The 25,060-nt window shown below is 37.2% G+C and overlaps 1 protein-coding gene across 3 annotated transcripts; it reads right to left on the reverse strand.

The window, feature by feature from the left end:
• Window positions 1-293: 293 nt before the first annotated feature.
• PUS7 (pseudouridine synthase 7) lies at window positions 294-24,933 on the reverse strand. 3 transcript variants are annotated; one of them, XM_085298163.1, is made up of 17 exons: window positions 24,625-24,933; window positions 23,477-23,568; window positions 22,460-22,853; window positions 20,566-20,662; window positions 20,344-20,445; window positions 19,333-19,477; window positions 14,908-15,019; window positions 13,489-13,566; window positions 11,579-11,707; window positions 11,200-11,325; window positions 10,839-10,900; window positions 9,659-9,819; window positions 8,658-8,784; window positions 6,274-6,375; window positions 3,036-3,165; window positions 2,005-2,096; window positions 294-1,254 (listed from the first exon to the last, which is right to left on the reverse strand). In XM_085298163.1, exons 3-17 carry the CDS (start codon window positions 22,822-22,824, stop codon window positions 1,118-1,120), a joined length of 1,965 nt encoding a protein of 654 aa, XP_085154289.1. In that variant the 5' UTR covers window positions 22,825-22,853; window positions 23,477-23,568; window positions 24,625-24,933; the 3' UTR covers window positions 294-1,117. The 3 variants fall into 3 exon arrangements, with proteins under 3 accessions (XP_085154289.1, XP_085154298.1, XP_085154307.1); XM_085298172.1 differs by having other exon boundaries at window positions 22,460-22,888; XM_085298181.1 differs by having other exon boundaries at window positions 20,578-20,662; window positions 24,625-24,932.
• Window positions 24,934-25,060: the final 127 nt, after the last annotated feature.

Raw genomic sequence — 25,060 nt, forward strand, 5'->3', positions numbered from 1 at the left:
GCGCGGCGCCGCCCGCCTCAGGCGGGCAGGGGATGAGGGAGGGGCGGCAGCACCGCCCGCCGCGCCGGCGGCGCCTGGCGGCCTCGTCCCTGGCGGCTCCCAGCGGTGCGCCGCGGGCGGAGCCCCAGGGCAGCTGCGTGCGAGACTATCCAGTTTTATTCCCGCATGGAAATTACAGTCCTGCCGCTTCACGAGCACGACTCCCCTTCATCTTTTGGAGACCGTTTACTATCAGGCATGTTTWAAAGGTTTTAAGTCCTATTTGAACAATAAAAAGGTACAACAGCAGAGACTGGTTTGTATTTCCATGAGTTTAATAACGCAAACAATACAAGTATTCTTATTTGGTATAGAAGCAGATTGCAAAGGCAATAACTGTCATTTTTGAATGGCTTTATAATGTTTTTTTCCCCTACTAGGAGTCTTGCTCATCTACTGCSGGCAATGGACACACCAAGATGCGTAGAGGAAACTGTTACAACATTCACCTGGACTTTTTGGTTAATTTTCCTTACCTGTTCTTTAGCACAGGTATTAGTAAAGCAGGAAAATACACACAAGTATTTTCTTAATAAAAGACTACAGGTAAGTAAAACAGCCATACACCATTACCCCACATAAAATGCCCTGTTAACAGAATCCTCTACCACGTCAGCACAAATACTGCTGGCATCCTAGGGCTATGTAAACTTCCTTCTTCGATACAAATATTCATTAATATCTTAGTTTTATTATAACTGTTTTTCTCAATCTGTAATTAAATATATTTGAAGAGAGTTTAAGTTGCACTAAACTCATGAAAACATTCAATGCTTGCTGTACTTCTAGACAAGCAAACTGAAGATTCCTCCGGGTCTGAAACTATCATAGGCCCCCTTCTTAAAAACACAGCCATGTTRCAGCTCAAGCAATTTATTCATTCATTAAAAAGCATCAGTCACTAAGATCTACATTATATTACAACCACCATTTGCAAGTGATTTATGTTAATTTCTTTCACTAATAAAAACTTTAAAAAATACAAATCTTTCGTTACYGATCTGTAAAGATTTGTCCAGAACRTATAAGTAGTAAAATGCTTTATACATGATAAAATCTAACTCATTTCACAGTTCATTCAGCGTAACCAGGTAGTGTTCAGCTGTGTCTGATTTTTTATGCTTGTGTCCATTTTTAGTACTTCTCGAATTGCCATAGTAGCGTAAGTGGATGGGGGAAGGGAGAATTCCATCTTAAGTGCCCTGAATTTACCATCTGTTAAATCAGAGGTAGGAGGAAATACAGACAAGAACATACTGTTAAGACCAGAAAAAATGCTTATTCTGGATACCATCAAAAGTGAACATCACAACTTAAAAAACAAAGTACAGTCCATACTTTACAGAGTTTAGCATAAAGTGAAACTTCATAAAATAACTTCCATTTAATATCATCTCTCAGCAGAAAGTGACTATGTAAGATAAACATTTATAAAAAATTATATAGTTGATCAATTTTGTTAGAGTATTTTTGTTTTTGTTTTCTTTTTTAAAAGAAAAAGCTCCCATTCTTTCAAAACTGAACTCCTAGTCCTTTAACCTTGTATTTTCTGGAAAGCAGAGTCAAAGGCCTTGTGACCAAAGTTATTTTTAAAAATTTCCGCTGACTTAAGTATTTAAATAGTCTCTCACATTTAGGCCAAACAATGTGCACTCAGCCATACAGCCAATTTGTGGCTTAATTCCAGCTTTTCTTTATGCATTTCATAGACATTTATGGTTAGACATTTACCTCATTTTACACAGATCTGTAAGAAAATGCAATGGTCAATACGGACTGCTGCAAGAGTTTGCTTGTACTTTTTTGAGAAATAAGGGTCCTTATTCAGGCACCTAACTTTGGGTACTCTTTCTTTATCATTACCTACCAGTAAGCTCTTTAAAAGAGCTTTCGGTATGTAGCAGTTTGAAACAACAGCAAGATCAAACATCTATTTTGCAAACATCAGCAGAAATGTTAACTTACCTGTAGGAAGAACTGCTGGTGGTTTTCCCTCGAGCTTATCCAAATCAGTATTAAACAGTGGGATTTTAGGATCATCGTATGCAACAACCTCCCTTTATAATATATATAAAGATTTTTTTAAAAAATAGTATTTTTTAAATTTGGCAGCTACAGAAATATCCCTGAGATGGAATGATTCTCCAGTAGAAATTACAGAAGGTGTTATTTATGGTGCAATTACTGATAAAGCTATATACAGGAAGTTCGAGTCTGTTTAATGAAGATCACCATAAAATAATGAACTAGTGAGAAATTTCATTACATAACTCAGCTTTCCTCCCACCATGGGGTATCAGAATTTCCAGCTATAGAAGAAGTGAAGTTTATGAAGTTATGGAATGAATGGCATCAACTCTAAAAAGGATGCTTAAAAAAAAAAAAAAAAAACCTACGCTGAATAGTAAGTGGGAAAGCAGATAAGCTTTAAAAATCAACAGGAACTAAAATAAAATGCAAGTATTTGAATTTTTTGTCTCCAAAATCCTCCATATCATTTTCTATGTAACACAGTAATCAGGTCATTCTGCACATCTGTACAATAACCTGTTTAAAAGATATTTATGCAATTGCCATATGACAACTAGGTCATATCCTTCATAATAGTGATTTAGTACATTTAAATAATACGACATGCAGGCAATTGGAGACCAACTTTTCTCATAGTAAGATTGCCAAAACACCTATTTTGTATTATCTACTGTAGTTTCATCATGAATAATTAATTATCTATGAACTGTTTAGCAAGCCCTTATTGCAAGGGATATTAACAACTAGATAGACATCTTGATGCTAACACATCTCACAGAACCAGAGGCTCAATGACRAAACCAGCCTCAAGTTCAACTGTGTAAAAATGCGAGGAAAATGAACAGAGATTCCTTCTTACTTATGTTTTGGTCTACATGTACACGCCATGATCTAATGGTATTTTCTTAGTCATCCTACATATACTCTATCAATTCAAGTGTAATTTCCTTTATCCTCCTACTCACCAGTTGACATTCTGAGGTCGAATTATGATCTTTCTATATGCTCCTGAAAGTGAATAATCTCTAATTTTATGTCTCATGTTGTTGATATCAAGATTGTCAGCTACTAGCATTTCCTTGTAGGCCTCACCAACTGCAAGAAAGGGAAACATTAAGCAGAGAGAGTGTAGTATGGTCAATTTGAACAGATGTAGTTTTTATGTAACATTCCTTCCCTTGTTTTCCAGTGATCTTCAGTATATGTGGTATGATCTTCAGTTAGACAGAAGTTTAAAATAATTTATCGCAACTCATATTACTTACAATGTTTTCTTATACAACCTGAATAGTAAAGTCAACGAACGCAGAATCTCTTCTCTGACAATCAAAATTTAGGTGAAAACAAAATTTACATCAAAATATTTTATTGCCACTTCACTTACTGACACACAACTATGTCTCAGGTATATGAGGTGGAGGAAAAAGAAAAAGAGGGCTAGAGTACCCATTCTTATTTTGAAAAAAAAAAAAAAAAAAAAAAAAGTAAAAAAAAAAAAAAAAAAAAAAAAAAAGCCCTCTGAAGAAATTAGGGAACAGTGAGTACTTCTAAGTGAAATGGCCAATAGAATGAGTCATTGGTCTTGTATCCTTGAGTACGTGTACCTACCCACGACGACAAGGAGACTGGCAATGGAAGTACAAGAATATACTGCAACTAAAATGAAGTTTGATGCGTTTGTTTTGCAGTGCAGTTACCACCATTACTTGCATCCAATTGGGAAGAAGAATACCTTAAGCTTACCAAGGGCAAATCACATTATAAATATACTGAATATTAAAAATTTCAGCTTTTCTTTTCAGTCTTCGAATTCAAACAGATTCTTACTTTCCAAATATTTCAGCAGTGGGTGGTAAAGGGATCCTGTGGGATTTAGCTTTGACAGACAAAGAACCTGAAGAGAGCTGACRGGTCTTCAAGGACAACCTCTTCCAAGCACAAGAACAGTTCAACCCAATATTCAGGAAAATGAAGGAATGTATCAGGAGATTAGTTTGGCAAAACAGGGAGCTCATAACTATTCTCAAATGCGGGGAAAAAAAAACGAAAGAGAGATATACAGGAGGTGAAAGGTAGGACAGGCTACAAAGWAAGAACACACAGGCATTGTCCAGGCATGTAGGGATGGTGTGAAGAAAGCAAAAGCTCAGCTAGAGTTGAAACTGGCAACAGACATCAAGAGCAATTAGGAGCTTAATTAAAACATCAGCAGTAAAAAAAATACAAGGAAAATGTGGGCTCCCAAATCCTTTGCCTCAGTCTTGACTATAAAGGTCTCCTGAGCCTCTGTGCCTGGTCCAAAGAGAAGGGAAAGTATCAGTAGTGGAAGAAGATGAAGTTAGGCATCTTTTGAGAAATGGGCTAAGTGCTGGCTTGTGTCATCATAATGTCATTCTCTATCATTGAAATTTCATGGAGATCAGGGGAGGTCCCTRTTGATTAGTAAAGACTAATGTTGCACCTGTCTTTGAAAAGAGCAAATAGGATGACCTAGGGAACTACATGCCAGTCAGACTCACTTTCGTCCCTGGGAAAATCATGGAGCAATTCCTCTTGAAACACTTTTCTGAGCACATGAAGGAAAAGGTTGTGATTGAGAACATCCAGTAGGGATTTACTAAGGATAAATCAACCTCTCAGCCTTCTATGAAAAAATTATTAGCTCTGTGAATAAAGGGAGAACAGTTGATGTTCTCTGCTTTGCCTTTAGCAAGGTTTTTGACATGTTCTCACAGTATCTGTATTCAAGGCTAGAGCCTTACAGTCTGGATAGGTGGACTACTTGATGGGTGAAGAACTGCTTGGATCATGGTTTCAAAGGCTAGTCGCTACTGGTTTGTAATTCACCCAGAAGCTGCTTACAAGTGGAGTTCCCCAAGGGTCTATCCTGGGACCTGTACTGTTAACTACCTTTACCATTGTGCCTGGAGGAGGACCATCCCATCAAGTTTGTGAACATGAAGTTGAGCGTGCAGCTGATACACTCAAGTGCAGGACTGCCATTCAGAGGGACCTAGACAGGCTATAGGAATAGGCCAACAGGAACCTCATGTAATTCTGCAAGGACAAATTTAAATTCCTGCATCTGAGAAAGACTAACTCCCTGCAGTGGTACAAGCTGGGGAATGAGTGGCTGTGAAGCAACTCTGCTGAGAATTTCTTGAGTTCCAATAGAAAGGAAACTGAGTATTAATTAAAACAGTGCCCTGGCATCAATGAAGGCCAACAGAATACTGGGATACGTCAAAAAAAAAAGCATACCCAGTAGCTGCAGGTTATTGCCCTTTATTATGCACTCATTAGGCTGCATTTGAAATCCTGTGTCCAGTTCTGGACACCTCAATACAAAGAAGATACTGATAAATTTGAATGACTGAGGGGCTACCACAATGGCCAGGGGTTTAGCACGTGCCTATGAGGAAAGGCAGAGAACTAGGCTTCTTTAGCCTAGAGAAGAGAAGGCCTAGGGTAGACCTTAGAGAACACCTGTCCTTGAAAATTTCAGACCTGACAGGATAAAACCCTGAGCAAGCAGACCCAAATATGGAGTTGACCTTGCTTTGATCAAGGATCCTGAGATTCTTTCCAATTTAATGATTCTACAACTCTGTGCCTTAATAGTAACATTGAGCTCCATGCAAATAATTAGATAACTCGACCTACTCCAGCAAAAGCAATCCAGAGCCAATACATTTTATATGCAAAAGACGAAACATAAAAAAAAGCATACATATACATACATACAAACATATACCTATAAATACATACATACACATACATTCCTTAACATTTAATTAAGCCAGATCTTAAACTTTTGCTTGGGCTATGCTTCCTAACCCTAGGAAGTTACTTCATTTTCTAGTTTAAAAATCAAATCACACACACTTTTCAATGAACATTTCAGCAGTTATTCCCCTCGCTGGCATGTTGTTTTATGAGGCAAAATGTTTTGCCTCAATGAGTATTCTCTTTCTTTGGAAAAGCTATTTGCTATAAAGAAATATGAAACAGATTTACGTTAAATGAAACAAGTGACAATCAGGCTATTGTTATCCCAGCTAACAGCAGTATATTATCAAAGTATCAGAGCTCTGAAATTGATTATTTTTTAAATGATGCCAAAGTTGTTAAAAGGAAAATTACGCAATCTTAAAAAAGATTTGCATTTTCAGAATGACTATGCAAGTTAGTATTCAAACTTACTTTTATGCTTTGGATAAGTAACATCAAATCCAGGCAGTGGCATCACTACATCATGGATAGTGTAGTTATCAACATCATCTTCTTCAATATGAACAGCTGTGCCTAGTCAGAACAGAAAAATACAGAGCTACCAGTATGAATATCTGTTACAATTATCATTAGCAAAATTTTAGATTAACTATTTCATTTAAACAAGCCTACTTTAACAGGCATAACTACTGTGTTTTGTTTTATTGTATTGTTTTTTCCCTAGGAAAAGCTATGTCAAAAAAAGAACACTCTCTAAGGCTGTGAGTGATAGCAGAATCACAGCCTGGTTTCCAGCAACTTTTAAAGCTGAATGAAATAAGGACTGCTAGATCAATAATGCACTACCTAGAAATCACAGAATGGTGGAGGTTGGAAGGAGCCTCTGGAGATCATCCAGTTCAACCCCCCTGCTCAAGCAGGGTCACTTAGGGTCACCAGCGTCACTCTGGGCAACCTGTTCTAGTGCTCCGTCACCCTCACAGTAAAGGGGTTCTTCCTCATATTCAGATGGAACTTCCTGTGTTTCAGTTTGTGCCTGTTGCCTCTTGTCCTGTTGCTGGGCACCACTGAAAATTGTCTGGCCCCATCCTCTTGACACCCTCCCTTCAGGTATTTACAGACATTTGATAAGATCCCCTCTCAGTCTTCCCTTCCCCAGGCTAAACAGGCCCAGCTCTTGCAGCCTTTCTCCTAAGAGAAATGCTCCAGTCCCCTAATCATCTTTGCAGCCCTACGCCAGACTCTCTCCAGTAGCTCCATGTCTCTCTTGGACTGGGGAGCCCAGGACTGGACACAGTATTCGAGATGAGGCCTCCCCAGGGCTGAGKAGAGGGGCAGGATCACCTCCCTTGACCTGCTGGCTACACTCTTCCTAATGCACCCCAGGAGACCATTGGCCGCCTTGGCTACAGGGGAAAGATGCTGGCTCATGGTTAACTTGTCCACCAAAACTCCCATCCCTCTCTGCGGAGTGGCTTTCCAGAAGGTCAGCCCCCAGCCTGTACTGAGCATGGAGTATTTCTCCCTGTGTGCAGGACCCTGTGCTTGCCTTGGTTTCACTTCATGAGGTTCCTCTCTGCCCAGCTCTCCAGCCTGTCCAGGACTCTGAATGGCAGCACAGCCCTCAGGTGTGTCAGCCACTCCTCCCAGCTTGGTATCATCAGGAAATTTGCTGAGGAGGCACTCTGTCTCTTCCATCCAGGTCACTAATGAAGTTGAACAGGATGGGACCCAGTACTGAGCCCTGGGGAACTCCACTGGCCACAGGCCTCCAACTAGACTCTGTACCGCTGATGACAACCCTCTGAGCTCTGCCTTTCAGCCAGTTCTCAATCCACCTCACTGTCCACCCATCTAACCCACACTTCCTGAGCTTATTTAGGAGGATGTTATGGGAGACAGTGTCAAAAGCCTTGCTGAAGTCAAGGTACACAACATCCACTGCTCTCCCCTCATCTACCCAGCCAGTCATTCCATCATAGAAGGCTATCAGATTGGTTATGCAAGATTTCCCCTTGGTGAAATGCTGGCTACTGCTGATCACCTTTTCCTCCATATGCTTGAAGATGACATCCAGGATGAGTTGTCCCATCACCTTTCCAGGGATGGAGGTGAGGCTGACTGGCCTGTAGTTTCCTGGGTCCTCCTCCTTGCCCTTTTTGAAGGCTGGAGTGACATTGGCTTTCTTCCAGTCCTCAGGCACCTCTCCAGTTCTCCATGACCTTTCAAAGATGATGGAGAGTGGCCTAGCAATAACATCTGCCAGCTCCCTTACCACTTGTGAGTGCTTCCTGTCAGAGCCCATTGATCTGTGGGTGTCAAGTTTGCCTAAATGATCTCTAACCCAATCCTCCTCAACCAACAAAAAATCTTCCTCTCTCCAGACTTTCTCTTTTGTCACCAAGTTCTGGGATTCCCGAGGGCTGGCCTATTATATAGATCACCTCACCACACGAAAACTTCAGAGTGAGGAAAAGTTTTGACTAAGTGGAGTCTCTACTTTATAAAGAACAAATATAAAAAAAAATTTATGTGGTTAAAGCATTCATAATATCTTTATAGTTCTCCACAGTCTAACAAGGTCTGAACTCTTTCTTTCCTTCAGTAGACTCATTCCGTCATAGTCTCTTTCCCCTATCTCTCCCCTAACTACCTATTAGATCAAACAAGTAAACCAACAGCTTATAATGTAATACAGGACTCCCACTTCCTGGCAAAATTTGACAAAAAAAATGGCTTCAGAAGACTCGAAAGAAAAGAATAGATCTGCTTATGTCATACTGCATATTTATGCCTTGTTTTCTTAGGAATTAGGAGTAGAAAGCATCACTGCCTTTTTGCTTGTCTGATTTTACCTCCTTTAAGGATGAGATCTCCTGGTACAGCTTTAAGACCATATTCCTCTATTCTTTGGCTCACCATATTGTTCCATACATAACTCTGGTAGCTATGAATATACATTAAACGATTATTTCTTGGTATCTGGAGATAAGGAAAAAACAAAGGTAAATATTAGAAGTATTTTTAGTTTTTTCTCTCCACCCTCCAAAAAAAGGATTTATTTGAAACATTATTTTATCCAGCCTCATAATTAGCACTCTATTTAGTGGTACATAGACTTCAATTTTAGTCTTTATTTGGGAGAAAGGTATGTGATGAAATAATACTTTTATACATTTGAAATCCACATAAAAATTATTCTTAGATTTTTTAAAGAAATACAAAAAGAAAGTTTTAACTTTTTATTAAACAGCTTATCAAACAGATAGCTGGTACAARACACTGAGTTCATACTCAGCCTCCCGATATTTTAAGTAAACTTTGAGGTGTTAGAGCAGAATGATATCCTAATTATCTTCTTCGTAAACTAGAAATTACTCTTAAGTTTTCTACAGGGGGCCCAGTAACCTGCTGGYAAAAGGGCATTTTCTTCAAAGATTCAGTCTTGATTACAGTACTTCAAAATTATAGTGAGCCTATTATTTCAATACCAAGTTGTTTCATTAGCACACTGAGTTGGATTCACACTTTTAAAGCAAAAGAAAAAAACTGATACTGAATTTTTGCACAATCCTCAAATCTGTATCAGACATTGTTACTAAGTGTAACAGTATAGCTTCCAACACAAAAAGAAAGATCTTTGTATTATTTAGGGAGCTCATATGTAAAAATTAATTACAGATGTCACAAGTATAGCAGTACTTCGAGCAAACAGGTAGGAAAAAACATGAAGTTTACACTTAACCTCACCCTCAATAAGCAGCTATTAGTCTATTTTAAATGCATCAAGATATCATCACAACAAAAAAAATGTATGCTTATTTAAGTAAACATCTCACAACACTTTTAAACTCACTATGCCAAATGCAGAGATTATGTTCTTCATTCCATACTTTGAGAGTCCACGAAGAAGCTGTCCTTCCACGCACCTTTTTACAGGCAGTTTCTTGAGGGCTGCTGCTGGATCTTTAGTCTTTGCCCATTCTTCTCTGCATTTTACTAAGTATCCTTTCTCAGCTAGAACAAGAATGTGAAATAAAGTATTTTAACTACACCAAAAAAGCATTCATCTCACTTTTTGTTAATAGTTGAAAATTTTAAGTTTTAGTTAACAATAATTAGTGTTAGCATTTACCACCGGTTTTCCCATCATACTTTGGTGTATACTTAGGAAATACAATGGTTTTGATTAATTCTTCTAAGTGCTGCTAGATTTAAATGTAATGTGTTATTTTACAGGCAAAAGAAGGAAAAAACGTCATTTTTGGAAGTGTTAATGGTCAGTTTAAGGTTTTCAGAAGCACTGGTAAATTGAATTGTATGCTGATATGACAGAGACAACGCAGATGCAGGAGCAAAGCCCCAGAGAAATGAGTGGATTTCAGGGTTGCCTGGGCGAGGAAGCAGTGACAGTGAAACAACTACCCAGGCAGTGTGACTGCCTCCATCCCTGCGTGTGTGTTCCTATCATCTCCAACATAAACAAAATAGACTGCGGGCTCTGGTAGTTCTTCTCTGTGCATAAAGGTCTCGYCACACTATTCTGTGCCTATCAATCAGTACCAGTAGGGCCAGATTACACACCACTCTCAGCACTGCACAGTGGATCAAGTCCATTCAYACGGATCCCCTCCCTTTCCCCCAGAAGCTGGAGGGAGCTATCCCTCACCCATGAGTCATGCTGGTAAGAGCTACTGGCTGTGCAGGAAATCTGTACCAGCGCACCCAATGCAGCCTGAGCAGACTCTGTGTATTAGCGTTCATATCTCTTTTCGCCCACACCTCAAAAAACTGCACAGCAAGCAACGAGAAATAAAAAAGGCAGATAGTCTGAAGACTACCTTTCCATCACTAAACTGACTCAAGTACAGCATATGCAAAGCTTTCCACACAGATGTCCTTTTAAATGGTAAAACAAATAAACAAGTAATAATCATAATTTAAAAAATTTACAGAATCTAAAGATGTTTTTTGAGGAAGGAAAAAAAAAAGATAGAGACAGACAGACAGAAATACTTGAAATATTTAGTCCTTACCTCCTGGTCGTGGTTTTAATATCAAATCCATTACTTCATTCCAATTGTTCTGTAGAATAGCTCTAAAATTGAAACAGCTAAATTTATTAAGAACTTAAATATATTTTAAGTATGTAGCAAACTTAACCAAAGAAAGCAGTATTAATGTTTGGATTTACGTATTAGTGATAGTAATGTTATGCAAGGTATATGCTGCAGCAACTTTAAAAACAACTACTTTCTTGAATCAAAACTAAAACTGACACAGGCAGTATGATAGAGAAACTTCCGCAGAAGTAAGTTAGAAATTATAAAATAGATACAATAAAATAATAAAAACCAAGCCACATAAAACAAAAGAGGGGATGAAAACAACACATACCTGCCAATCTGATATGTAGGAACAGCTGTAGTTCCAAATCTTTGCATTCCATAGTAATTAATGAATCCAATTTCCCTGAGAGATTGCATTGCTTGCTCTATCTGGTCATCAGTTCCTGTTATGTTTCTAGCAATATATTTAAAAATATCATTTTGTTATATACTGATTTCCAAGGGCTCATACCATTCTATGATCCCCAAAGTATTAAAGCTCAACATCAATGTTATGTAACAGTTATTAAATTCAGTAGACTCCCTTCAATTCCTAATAGATTACTTTTCTTCTTTGTTGTAAGGTTATATACACTGATGTTCCACAATTTAAGGAAAAAAAGAAAAAAGACTTAACAGAACTATCTAAATACACACTAACACATTACCTGAGAACAACAGTGAAGTGGTTCCCTTGTAGTTCTCCTAATTTCAGTGGATGGTTCTTGTAACTGAAGTTTCCCAATTTGAAGTTCATCAAGCATTTATTCAAATGAGCAAGTCTTTGTGCAGTGATTCTAAAAAGAAACAGACCAACATTGATTGACTGATGCTTAGAAAAGCAGACAGTTAACTAACTATGGAAGTATCAGCATTTCAAAACAAAAAGCAAATGCTTTAATAAGTAACAGGTTCAGCTTCCCCATTTCTCTACTATCTTCAAAATATTTATTTGGAGTATCTAAAAGGGAAGGACAGATATTTCTTAAGGCCTATATATACACAAGACAGAGTATACTGTGTGTATTTTCACACCTTTCACATTATATCTTCTCACATCTATTCACTCAGGAAAAAAAATGCAATATTGAAGTATACTGGCTCCCCACAGCTTTATTTACTGTCTTTGAGTAAATACATCATGAATGCACTAAAGTCAGCAGAGTCTTAAATGCATAGCTAAATAATCAGCCCTTGTGTAAGTTTAATGCAGATGAAGGAGTATGAAATCTACTACTCTTGCAGTTTTCATTTTTGTTGCTAGTAGTTTTGGAAACATATCCTGTTCTTCGCATTGCAGAGCTGCTCTTTGCCATTCTCCAAAATTTACACCAGGATCAACTAGTTCATCGATTAGCATGGCCAGCACATTCATTTCAGAGTGGGCTGATGATCAGTAACTTCTCCACTTCTATCCCATCCTTCCCCTATGCTATATGGAAGAGTCTGTAGTCCAGCAGTACTTAACAGTCACCAGAATAGTTTTCGCCCCATCAACACTTGCAACACACTGAAGCTCTTGGACACTAACTACATGTGAATGTACAGACACACAGAACAGCAACAGAGATGGCTGTATCACAAGTTTAGTTGATCATCATCAACTGGTACACTAGTTTTTCAGAACAGTAATTTGGGGTTTCTGAAATGAATTAGTAATTTATTTTATACGTGCAAACATATGTACATGCAAACCCCTGGGAGGACGCCCTCCTTTTAACAAAGATTTGATCAAATTACTGGTTCTAAAACTCTCAAATCTGAGAATACCTCCACTTGACAAATGTGGTTTTTGAAGAGTTGTAAAAGCAAAGGAGATAGTCTAACCAACTAAACAGATACTATAAATCTTGACTGCAGGGCATCTACTATCCTCAGTTATTGATGTAGCACTAATTTGAAGTGCCAAGGAATCATATAATTATCTTGGAGTATACCAGAATAGTTTTACTTTATTTTAGTAGACTACTTATGGCAGTATATTAAGGCAGGAAAAATCTCTAGTCTTTTTTTGTTCCTGGTTATTCACAGACGAGCAAAGGCAGTGTTTAGTGGTCTTCAGAACTATTCAGAGAGAGTTCAGTGAGAAAGGAAAATAGGAATCCAATTGGAGGAAGTGGGAAACAAAAGTTAGGAAGGAAATGGGGGTGAATTTTCATCACGTCATTCTGTTTCTCCACTCTTGCACGAGAGTCACGCAGCATGAGTGCACACAACTTGGCTCAAACAAACCTAAGCCCATGTGCCCCACCACAACTCAAGAACACAACTGAAAGAAAATATTAGCAATCATCACCAAATAAAAGAGTATAGTTTATCTTCATTAATACACATGACATTCGAACGCTTTACAAGATTGGGACCTGAATCTGCCATTCGTGTTAAATGCAACACTGCTTTCTGCGGTAAAGCAGAAAACCTGCCTCAGAGCCTAAATTTAGAACAAAACGTACAAATACTGGTTTCAAACAGTATACATAGTAAAGAGTATTCCTAAAACAAGAGTCTTCAGAATTTTTAGCAATGAAGCCAAGTTATCATGCTAAGAGTGCAAACGCTCACGTGTATTTTCACTTACCTAAGAACAGCAATCTCTTGAACCGTTATAGCCCTTTTATCTTTAGTTCCCATGTAGGAAAATATGTTTGGCTTCACTCTTAAAAGCAACAGTAAAAAGTATTATATATATACATTAATGTCAACACAGATTGGACACTATTGATTTTACAGCATAACTAGCTAGAATTATTACTTTCTTTTATATTAAAAGCAGATGAAAAATTACACTTAGCACCTTTGTTATATTTTGTTCAAACAGGAAAAAGAAGTTATTGCCCAGAACTATGACACAGTTTGACACTGCTGAATATGTGACGTTTTCTAATCTCATCTGTAACTACATAAAAACACACAGAAATTTTCCTCTTTTAATTATCAGATATTGTTATATGCAAACAGATTCACTTAGAGCATGGTTGTTCTTTCAAAATGTGAGCTTTGACATATTTCTTTGTATACATCCACTCAGTGGAAGAATGTGCAGTGATCACTACCAAAAAATTCCAATCATGTCCATTTCTACTTTAAAATTCAAATAATATGTCTATTCAAACACCATGCATGCACATTATGTGAAAATAAGAGAAGTGAATTTAAAATTTGTTCCTTTCCACACTACAATTTACAGCCCGTGTTATATAGGAATCACGTCTGATTGTTCCAGCTAGGGGCACCAAGGAATAGCAGGACTGCCACTACATATATGTATTTCCACCAAACTATATTCAGTTTTCAAATACAAATACTAGCATTACACTGGTTAGAGTCTGAAGTATAAACATTTATTTTTGGAGGGGAAGGATGAAGGGAAGCAGAAGGAAAGCACAGGGAAGGCTCCCTACGAATAAATCACTGAAACGATTTGATTTAAAAACAGTCCTTCTGCAATTCATTATGTTCACATCATGACGTCCACAAACCTTTTTGTTACTGCATTTGATGAGGTGGGCAGAACTAAGCTGTGTTGCCATGGAGAAATTAATATATGGAACCACAATTTCAGAGTATCAACAGTGACTGCTCAAGAAATGATAAGCATGTTACCACAACAGTATCTGACACAGATTTCTATCATCTTTGAATATCTTCACACACTTGTGAAAATTTTAAATTTTACTAATAAACATAGGAAGGCTATGAGCTGCCTGGCCTTTGCTTGGATCAGCCAACTTAATTTGTAGAATTTCCTTCTCCTTAAGTAATATGGTGCAGTATTATAAATAAATTACTCGGGGTTATTTTGTTGCATTCTTCCCCCTCCCGGAATAAAACTTGAAGTTTCAAAACTGATATTCTAAATCATGGGGTTTTTTTTTATAATGGTTAGAAATTAGATGACAGTAATCACTTGTATTGCTCTCACATACTCTTGAAATGTAACATTCGTAGTAACATGAAATATTTAAGAGAAGACTGCATGCTAGACAAATGGTCTTACCTTAAAAATTTTGATAACACATTAATGGCATCCATAGTATCCTTGTTCTCCTTGTATAGTACAAAGTGACAGTAGCTTCCTCTAGATTTTGGCCAAGAGTGTTTTCTTGGATCTTTAAAAACAAAAAATTAAAATTACAAAAGTTTCATTTTTTAATTTAACGAATATAGTTGCTGTTGCAGCTCCTTTTAAAACAGATATGCAGTTGTGATTTCTCAGCTTCCATCTGCTTAAAAATTATATATATACATGACAACTACAGCAGCAAAGCACTTGAAAACCACCTTCTGCCCTTCCACTGGGCTGCATGCTTTTCTATGTAGAGGATATCAGTCCTGCCACTTAAGAAAACTTGAACAAATAATGACAATTTCCTTTGCATTAAATTACCTAAAAAATTTTCCCCAGTCATTTAATTGCCTTCCTGCCTGATTAAGCACCTCAAAAACATTAGTCCATGCACTGACTTTCAGCTATAAAACCACTCTACATTTCTTCTATTGCCTGCTGAATTTAATAGATGAGGACCGCTGGAGCCCTGTTTGTGTGAAAACTCCAACATTCCTTACATTACGTTACTAATGTGGTATTTATTAGGATTTTTTCCTGCATGTAATGTAAAAGCATAAGTTATATCTTTACAAATGCCTTAAAAAAACGTATTGACAAAAAATTACTCAGGGTGCATTTTAGAAAAAAGTCCTTTGTGAGAGGTAAATCTGCCACACAAAAAAAAAAAAAAAAAAAAAAAAAATTCAAAGCAGATCCTGTGCCATGTTTAGAAAATGCTGAAGGGACAGATAACTTTAGCTCTTGTAGACTAACAAGAGATGTAAAATTTTAGAGGGTTTGCTGGAGAGAGAAGCAAAATTGCGAACACATTTAGTAATGTTTGCAGACATAAAACTTTCATTTTACAATTATTTACTATTGATCGCATTACTGGGAAGGGGGATTGATCCTGCAAGAGCCCAGCAGACAATTTTTAGGAGCCTCAGTTAACAATTTTTTGTTTTATAAGAACAAGACTGAGTTTCTTTTTCTATTTAACCAAAAATTCATTTTCTTTTGGCAGCCACTAAACAGATACTTCTGGTTCTGTACAAGAATGGCTTAAGCTCCTTTCTTAACAGTAAAAGCTAAATAAATAAGCCAGTCCGAACCCAACGATATATCGACACTGACACCGGAAGGCAGTTCTTCTGAAATTTTGCTAGTTTGTTCATGTAAGTCTAATAAAACCTACATATCCATGCAGGCAGGCAGTATGTTGAAGCCTCATTAAACTTCCTGATAAAACACAACTCTTCTTTCCTTTTTTGAGAAAGTACCACCCATTCAACTGCTTCTGTCAAAACAATTTCTCATGCTACAGCACTGAATATCTTTTACATAATAGTTTTTAATCACTTAATTATTGCAACACTTGCCTTGCACCATTGGTTTCAAAACAGAATCTCCCCTAAAAATACTAAAGGGTTTTGCAGGACCTAATCCAGACACCATGATCAAGGAGCTGTTAAGAGGTCTCATGCTCCTGTTGACCTCCCTTCTGAGACACCAATCAATTTACTTTCACGCATATCCTTAAACATGATCAATGAAATACTGGATTCAGCTTGAAGAATATAATACCTCCATGAACGATTCATTAATTAGAAAAGAGAGAAAATTAGACAGTAATTCACAAGGAAAGTCTTCTCTAACTGGAATATTTCTCAAAGTTCATCTTGCATGCCCTCATTTAGACAACCTTCAAAAAGGGAGCCCTAATCCAAGATGGACTAAAGCACTCTTAAATACAATATACCAACGGCCTCATCATGGTTTGGTCAACACAGCCAGGAGCCTATCCACAGCACTGCCCTCCCTTCCCAGTGCTAGAAGGCTGCAGTTTCAGTGCCAGTGTTTAACTAGTCCTTGCCCAACACCTGAAATTATTCAATTGGGTACGCAGATGTGAAGAACAGTTTGTATTCCTTATTACTATTTTTCMGATTCATGTTACATATGTGACAGTAGAATCATATTTTTCAAGCCTTTTTTTCCCTCCCAAATCTTCTGCTGCAATTTGAGGGGTATCATCAATCCTGGCCTTTCACATCACTTCTTACTGGCAGACTTTCTCTGCACTGAATGACTAGGATCTATATCGCACTAGCAAAAAAGAGGCAGCACAAGCTCAATTGCTGGCCAYTTCTGAGAATTTTAAGTGTGACTTATGTGTAGGAATTTTTAGATTTTTTTTTTTTTTAACTAGTTTGGCCAATCTTTACACTATTTAGGAGGTCGCAATAGTTGGCATTTCATTTTTAGTATGAAATGTCAACATCTCTTACCTGTTGCAGTTCTGACCTCTGTCCCAGTGCATAGCATAAAGAGCACAAAAGAGCAGCATTTAATTTTTAAACTGTCGAAGGGTTTTTAGAGGTGAACATGCAGGTTTATGGTTATGGGATTGTTTATGCTGTAGACAGCATCCAACAGTTAGGTGGCGGATGAGCATTTTAGGCAGTTATGCAATGGAATCGTGCAGAGGCAAACGGTGAACGTATGGAAAGCTTCAATCATAGATGCAAGAAACTTCATTTGTGGACAATGACGGAACAGTAATTTACTGACATTTTATTAAGGCAACATTTAAAGTATTTTGTGTGTGGACTTACTATAGACACAAAACAGCTTCTGATTTTAGCTTTTAGAAAAGTATTTTGGTAACCTTTTATGCTGAAAGCAAAAGTAAATAGATCTCTCAGGTAATATTTGAATATAATGTGCTTCTGAAATGTTTCTTGCCTAGGGGACCCACTTAGGACTGAGATGTATTACTGGCTGTACAAACACAAAAGACAAATAAAATCCTGACTTAAAGAAAGTTAAAAAAAAAAAAAAAAAAAAAAGCCTTGCATTCTCAAACTCTGAATTCACAAGCATTTACACACACTCACTGAACCTCACAGGTTCAGTGCACACACCTCAACCAATTTGAACAGGTAAGTGTCTGTACCATCACAGCTTAAGAATCCAAGTTTTAATGGATGATGTTCCTTTGCCTCACATGAAGGTGCTCCAGTTAATGTTTTAATCCTAAAGATTTTTAATTCTAAAGATACACCACTAAATTATTTTCAATGTACTCTAAATACTTCAATTCTTTTATACAGTATCTCTTAGTTAAGACCAGTCAGCTTAATAAGAACCACTTGACTGTAACAACACTTAAAGAATATAGGCAGCAAAAGGGAAAGGTAGAGGGAAAAATGTTACAAACCAACACAAAACGAAACTGACTGAGGAGAATATTGTGCCTGCTAAGTACGCATATTTCATGCATAAAGCATGCAAACATACAAGTTTCCTAAACACAGCTGAACAAAATATACAACACAATTTGTACCAATTTGTACAACATTCCCATATTCACTTAGAAAAAGCCTTGAAAGTAACAAACTGAACTGAACGTGGAGATGTTCTTATTTAAACTTTTCAATTATCTTATTTCCTTCTCTTTTCCTTTCTCCACCTCCTTCATCTTTAAAATGAAAGGAATAAATTTACATGTTATGTCATTTGCAGGTTGAAATGAAATCAGTTTAAACAAAACCAAACACTACTACCTGTAGTTAAAAATGCAGAATTCTGCATTTAGAGAGTCATCTGGACTTACAGAAGCAAATAAAAAATAATACCATAATAGATCCAGAACATAYTAATTTATCCCCAGTAGCAAAACCTAGATCTCGTAATATTCAGGCAAAGAATTTTCAAAATGCAATACTATTCATTATTTGTAGTCTTTCAGAAGAGTAACTATAATTTAAAATTAGTAAGGACAATTTTCTGCAAATATAATTAGCTTTGAAAGTAGAACTAACTTGATAACCGAAATTGTCTTAAAGATGGCAGTAAATACATCGTGCTTGCATAAAACTATACTTCTAAGGAAGCAAGCAGCTCCTGTCTCTACTCAAGTCATTGAGAATTCTGTCATGGWTTTTCAAGGAAGTCAAGATTTTGCTGGTTAAGTTTCATCTATAATGCCTTACTTCTATAATGCACAAATACTTACGGATCCAGGCAAATTCAGAAAAAGCTAAATTAAAACAATACATAAAATAAAGCCCTTATTTCACCTACTCCCACTGTAACACTAAAGAATCCTCCCACTTCTAACATAATTATATTTGATTAATGATCTGGAAAAAAGAAGTGAGTACAAATCTAAAATTGTATTTCAGCCAACTATGGTAGGAAATATCGCTTGTGTTCCCAGCTATTTAGATACACTGCCTCAGTACAACGGAAAAAAAAAATGTGTTAGACTACATTAGAATATACACTCTCCTCCCTTCCTTCTAATGATTTTTACTTTTCAGTTTAAATTTAACATTTACTTTACCCAACTACTGTCATACTGAAACTCACTTGCCAGTGCTTTTTTTCCAGCAGCATGATAAGCAATAATGTATTTTTTTCCATCTCGATCTTCTGTTTTAGTCTCCAGCCCAGGAAACAAGGATTTTATAGCCTGGTGGATAATTGTTCTTTTTTCTTTGCTATCTTCAATTACCTGTGTTAAAACACATGCATGCAAAAACCAAATAAAGTAATATAAACAGAGAAGGAGTCTCTCAGAGCTAAAGTTTTGTACACTTAAAGAAAACCTACTGAATCACACTAACATCCTGAATTATCCTAAACAGTCTGCTCTACTCACTAAAACTAGTTTGAAAAATAAACAGTTAACTCTGCTACAAGCTCCTATCTCAGTATTAGCGAACAAAAACTCACAAGAGTTATTTACTTCTTTTGTCTTAATAAAGGTTTTGCCTTTCTCGCACAATGCTGGAAAAACTAAATTTTTTGATGCCCCTTAAAAAAAAGACCCTAAGATTCTTTAATAAATTAATATTTATCTGAAGTTATCAAACTTAAAATCCTGCTCATTTCWTTGTTCCAAATTCAGCTCAACAGTTCTTCAAATATGGAATATTTGGATGTTTAAAAATATCAATTTTCTCATTTGTACCTTTTTTGTTGTTAAGACCTCTTTTATCCTCTTTTCTATTAAATTACTACATGCTGACCTTGGAAACAGTTTTTCCATCAGRATGGATGCTTAATCCTTCTTACATAACGACCCAATAAAATACTCTGAGACAAAAAGCCAAAAGTTTAACACAAAAATTATGACATGTATTTGAATTCATGAGTATAATTCCACAGAAATCAAAATGACTACTTGTGTATGAATTTGAGTTCACCTGTAAGGCTTTACAGAATTGAACCCTAAAGTGGCAACGTTTTCTCTAATACCTGCTGTTATACCAAGTTCAAGCTGCTCTATACCTGACATGCAGTAGAAAACATGTACCTTCCAGTCACTCACTCACTCCTACCCTTCCTTCYCCCAAAGTTTCGTGTTATTAATTTTACCTCTATGGCAACACTAGTTTCCTTATTCTTAAAAAGCTGCAGCTCCTCTAAACGCTTCTTATCTTCATCTGACAAAACTGTAAATGTTTCTTCTGATGGGTCCTAAGTGTATTAAAAAAGATAATAAAATAACTCACATAGAAAAAAAAAGTTAAGAGAGTGGTACAAATTGTTTTCTTTTCTTTTCTTTTTTAAAGAGTATAGTCACTACCAAATCTTTACCTCAGAATTTACCTCATCATCCACTGGAACAGAAAAGTCATCCAAATGGCTCACACGTCCATCTTTTCCTATTTCATGAACAACAAAGTCCGAGTATCTGATAGAAAGAAACATGCATTAAAATTGTAGTTAAAAAAACAAACAAACATGAATTCTCTTTCCAAGAAGCTGTTTGTTATCAGAATTTATTCAGGAGTGCACAAAAGAAACTTCAGCCATCAGTAAGCTTACCTATGCCTGCCCCTCAAAAAAACCAAGAGAACAAAGTAGAAAGTCTACTGTATATAAACAAAAGACTTCATTGTGAATAATCAGACAACTGCTGTAATTACTCTGAGTCATTTCTTTACTAACTTATGGAGATCAATAATTCATATCCTCAGTCCTAGTCATTACTGACAATTAAGGCTCTACTGTGTTGTTACAATACGAACAAATGTGTTAACCCTGTCATTCTACAGAATACATGGTATGTTAGCTAGTCTAAGAAAAGCAGGACGAAATTCAACTTTGTTACATACATATATATTCAATTATAAAGAACATTTTTTAAGTAAAGAGTTATTCTGCACACTCCAGGACAGCAAAACAGAATTTGACTGTCATATTTAGTCCAAGTCACTATGTGCAATAGTAAAAACATCTTGCCTCTTTTTTTTTTTACATAGCAACTACTTGTAAAGACAAAAACAAATACAAAATCCCCAAACTCTTGGCTTATTAAATGTTGAGAGATAAATAATCCTCCAAGCCTACTTTTATCATATTTCCGTGCATCTGCACATCATACTGGTAGAATGCCTTCCATAGGAGTGTTACATGTCCTCTACCTTATTATCTGTAGCTGTCTAGACATGCTAGTGATGATTACCATACAAATATGAGGATTAATTAGTCATAAGTACTACCGACTAGCACAAAGAAAATGATGAGTCTGCAAACATCTCTACCACACTGCTACATCTGGCCACCTCCATTTGAAATCAGCAAATCTCAGAGAAAGCAGTTAAAAAACACACTGTGTTCACCAGTGGACGATTATGCTAGCTCTTTTATGTTGCACATAAGGAATATACTATGTATATTTGATTATTTATATATTTAAACTTTATGTAAGATGATCTATATATGAAATTGATATACAGAAACACAGACTTTTTGTTGTCTAAAACAAAGTGTGCTTTAACTGCTTTTCTAAGTTAAGGCAATAATGGATGCTTGATTCAGAAGGTTTTGTATTTGCATTCTGAGAGTTTTATTAAAAGATGCTATTTATTAATAATAAAAAAAAAAGATGGTAAGCTTCATGAAATAAAAACCTACTAACAACCAAGCAGCTTACTAAGTATATAATGTAGGATTCCATATCCTAAGCTATAAGACTTCCTTGCTTTTGTGTTTTGTAAATGATGGTATAACTCAGAGTATTATTTAAAGTCAGAAGGACTATCTGCCAATACACACACTCAGCCACTTTAGCACAAAAAAAGCAAGGAAGAAATGGAGAATGACAACTTTAACACTGTTATCCAGTGCATCTTGTGTCAGTACTGAAGAACTGTGTAAGAGGTAAGCATACTGTAAAAAGATTTTATGCTGTATACCACTGTGAACAGCAAGACAAATAGCAAAGGTTAGTATAATCCTGTATATCCACACATACAGAGCTTTTTTCCTCAGAGTTCCATTTGTCAGGAAATAAAAAAAAAWAAGCAGAAAAACAATCCAGAAAAAGGCCAAATAAAACTTTTCTTTCTGCCTCAGCATCAGAAAAAGAAAGCAATGAACCTCAAATAGCCACGTATAATCCAATTGCATCCTGTGAGAAAAGGAAAATGGAGAACAACAGCTATTAAGACAAGGAATTAACATACATAGCAAGACAAAGAGTTACCTCTCTTTTAAGATTCCAGAAAACCCTTTATGAGAGCTAACAAATTTAGTTATGCCAACATCACTCTCTGTTAGTCCATGCTTCATCATATCTGCAAAGCTCTCTGGATCTCCATCTTCATCACTGTCCTCTAGTTCCTCATCTTCCTGCTCCTCACCTTCCTCATTGGGGATTATTTCATTTTTCGTGTCCTCAAGCAGAGATTTTTCAGGTTGCTCTGTTACAGTCTCARCGCTCTGCCCAGAGTTGTTCCCTGTCTTAGGCTTCTCTGAGATCTTCTGTCTTTTAATTTCAGCTGCATTAGCCACACCATCCTCAGAATGAGGACGTTTCAAGGATACACTAGTCATTTCTACAGTTTCCATGTTTAAGGCACAGTGTAGAATAGAGCAGCCTGAGGAGCAAGAAGAATGGCTTATTTCCTGTCTCCTTAAGAGCAAAACAAAAACATACTCTCATCACTCCCAGGACTGTGTGCCCTGCAATAGTTCAGAAAACCACATAGCTTTCTGTGTTTTTAAGTTAAACAACAATTAAAGAATTTGTACAGCTAGAAACATCATGTACTTGGGAAGAGAGAAGGGACATGTTAAGGGGACTTAATACCCACCCAAGGCAGCATGCATGTTAGGCTATAAAAGAAAGGGATTCAACACTAAACAGTTCATTTACCACCACTGTCACTCTTGCCAACCATATCACAGCTGCATCCAACCCCTTTCCACACAGACTATGCTGTTAATATAAATTTAGCACGTTGAAAACTTCCTGTTAAACATGATTACTCTCAATTATTCCTTCTTCTACCAAGGTTTCATCTTGCAAGGATTGAGAGGATGACTTGATGTATTCCCCTAAACTTAAAATTTAATCTCTTCCTTTTTCATGTTCATCTCTTCTCACAGAACTCAGCAGCGCAGCAATTTAGACCAAAAGATAAATAGGGATAACAAAATCTTTGAATGAGATGAGACAAAAAAAAGTGGAATGATCTTGAAGAGGAACATGACTACTCACACGTGTGGACAGAGCTCTCTGACTCTTCACAGGTAACTTTAGCAGCCACCCTCAGGTCAGCAGAATCAGAACCTTAAGATCTGAAAATAGATCTGAAAAACAGAGGAAAGTTTCAGGCAAAAAAAAATAAAATAAAATCAGAAAATTGCAAGGATGCTCCTGTCCTTCAATGACATGTTAAGAGTTATGAGATATCCCCATGGAATTTTAGGCACCTGAGCAGATCCCAACTGCTCCAATGACTCTGCTGAAATTTCACAGTGTGCAATGCTCAGATACTTGTAACACTTCCGCAGAATTCACCCTGCGCAATTATCAAGCAGACCTAAAATTTATGGCTTACATAGCTGAATATAACACTTAGAAGAGACCTCTTCTGACACTTACATGCAAATTATTAAACATGAACCCATCCACCCAAAAAACAGAAGTAAACAATATACTATGACCATAGTTCACTAGTCTAGAAAAAAAAAATACTGAGAATATACATGAATGTGATCATTACAGAAACTGGCCACTACCCATTTCAGCTATTAGCAGTTGCAGAGAAGCAGACACAACAACTTAGATGGACAAGTTAATAAATTAACTCATAGAAGTGTTACCAAACTAGTGACGTAACACAATATTGTCACTTAACAAGCTAGGGCAGAGCAGAGGAGGGTTTTTTACTCTTATATTTATGAAAGGAGATCATAGTTTCTATCTATAATTAGACAAAGATATTACCTTTCTCCAATGTCACTCAACTAATATATGGGCAAGTTTCTAAATTAATAAAATTCACCTGTTAGTAAGGAATTAACTCTAGCACAGAGCAGTATTTTAGAGCGACACACATCATCTTCCATTATTTCTCCCAACTACTACATAACATTCTATTTAATTTTAGAAGATAYGTTTTTAAAGGAAGACTCATTACTGACTTGACAATCAAATCTAGACTTTCAGTTGTACATAAACTTAGGGTAAACAAACAAGCAAGACAGTTTTAATAACATGTAAAATATATTGCTCAAATGAAGAACTGAAAATAGAAGCTAGAATAAAGAACTGACAAAAGAGAAATAAGAAGACTTATAAAATGCATGTATGATGCTTGAAGAGTGACAAGTCACAGCAGAAGCAAGCACAAACCAATGTACCTTTCAGTAAGCACCAACCCGCCGTTTGCTCTCAAACTGGAGAAGTGCATAAGAGCCTTCTAAAAAACAAAAATAAAATCACAGCCAAGAGAAGTGAGTCCCSAGCACCTCCAGACCCTCGCGTCTGCCCAAGCTGACGGAGCCGGAGCTGGGAATCGCTCACGCGGAGAGGGCTTGCTGCCCCGCGACGCGCCGAGACCCTCCGGAAAGCCTGCCACGCGGGAGCCTCGTGCTTGTAACACCGAGCCGCAGCGCCTCGGGGCCGAACGACAAGATCTGTTAAAAGAAGTCAACGCTGGGCGCCCCCGCCGCCAGCCAGGGCCTCCCCGCGCGCCGGAGACGCGAGGCGCGGCCGCGCCCAGGCAGGGCCCGCCACGGCCGGCGGGGGCCGGCGCCTCTGCGGGCCGCTCGCGGCGACGGCTCCTCGGCCAACACG

Source organism: Rhea americana, unplaced genomic scaffold, assembly GCF_003343005.1.
Source record: "Rhea americana isolate MKP2758 unplaced genomic scaffold, rheAme1 scaffold_1, whole genome shotgun sequence".
Classification (NCBI taxonomy): Eukaryota; Metazoa; Chordata; class Aves; order Rheiformes; family Rheidae; genus Rhea; species Rhea americana.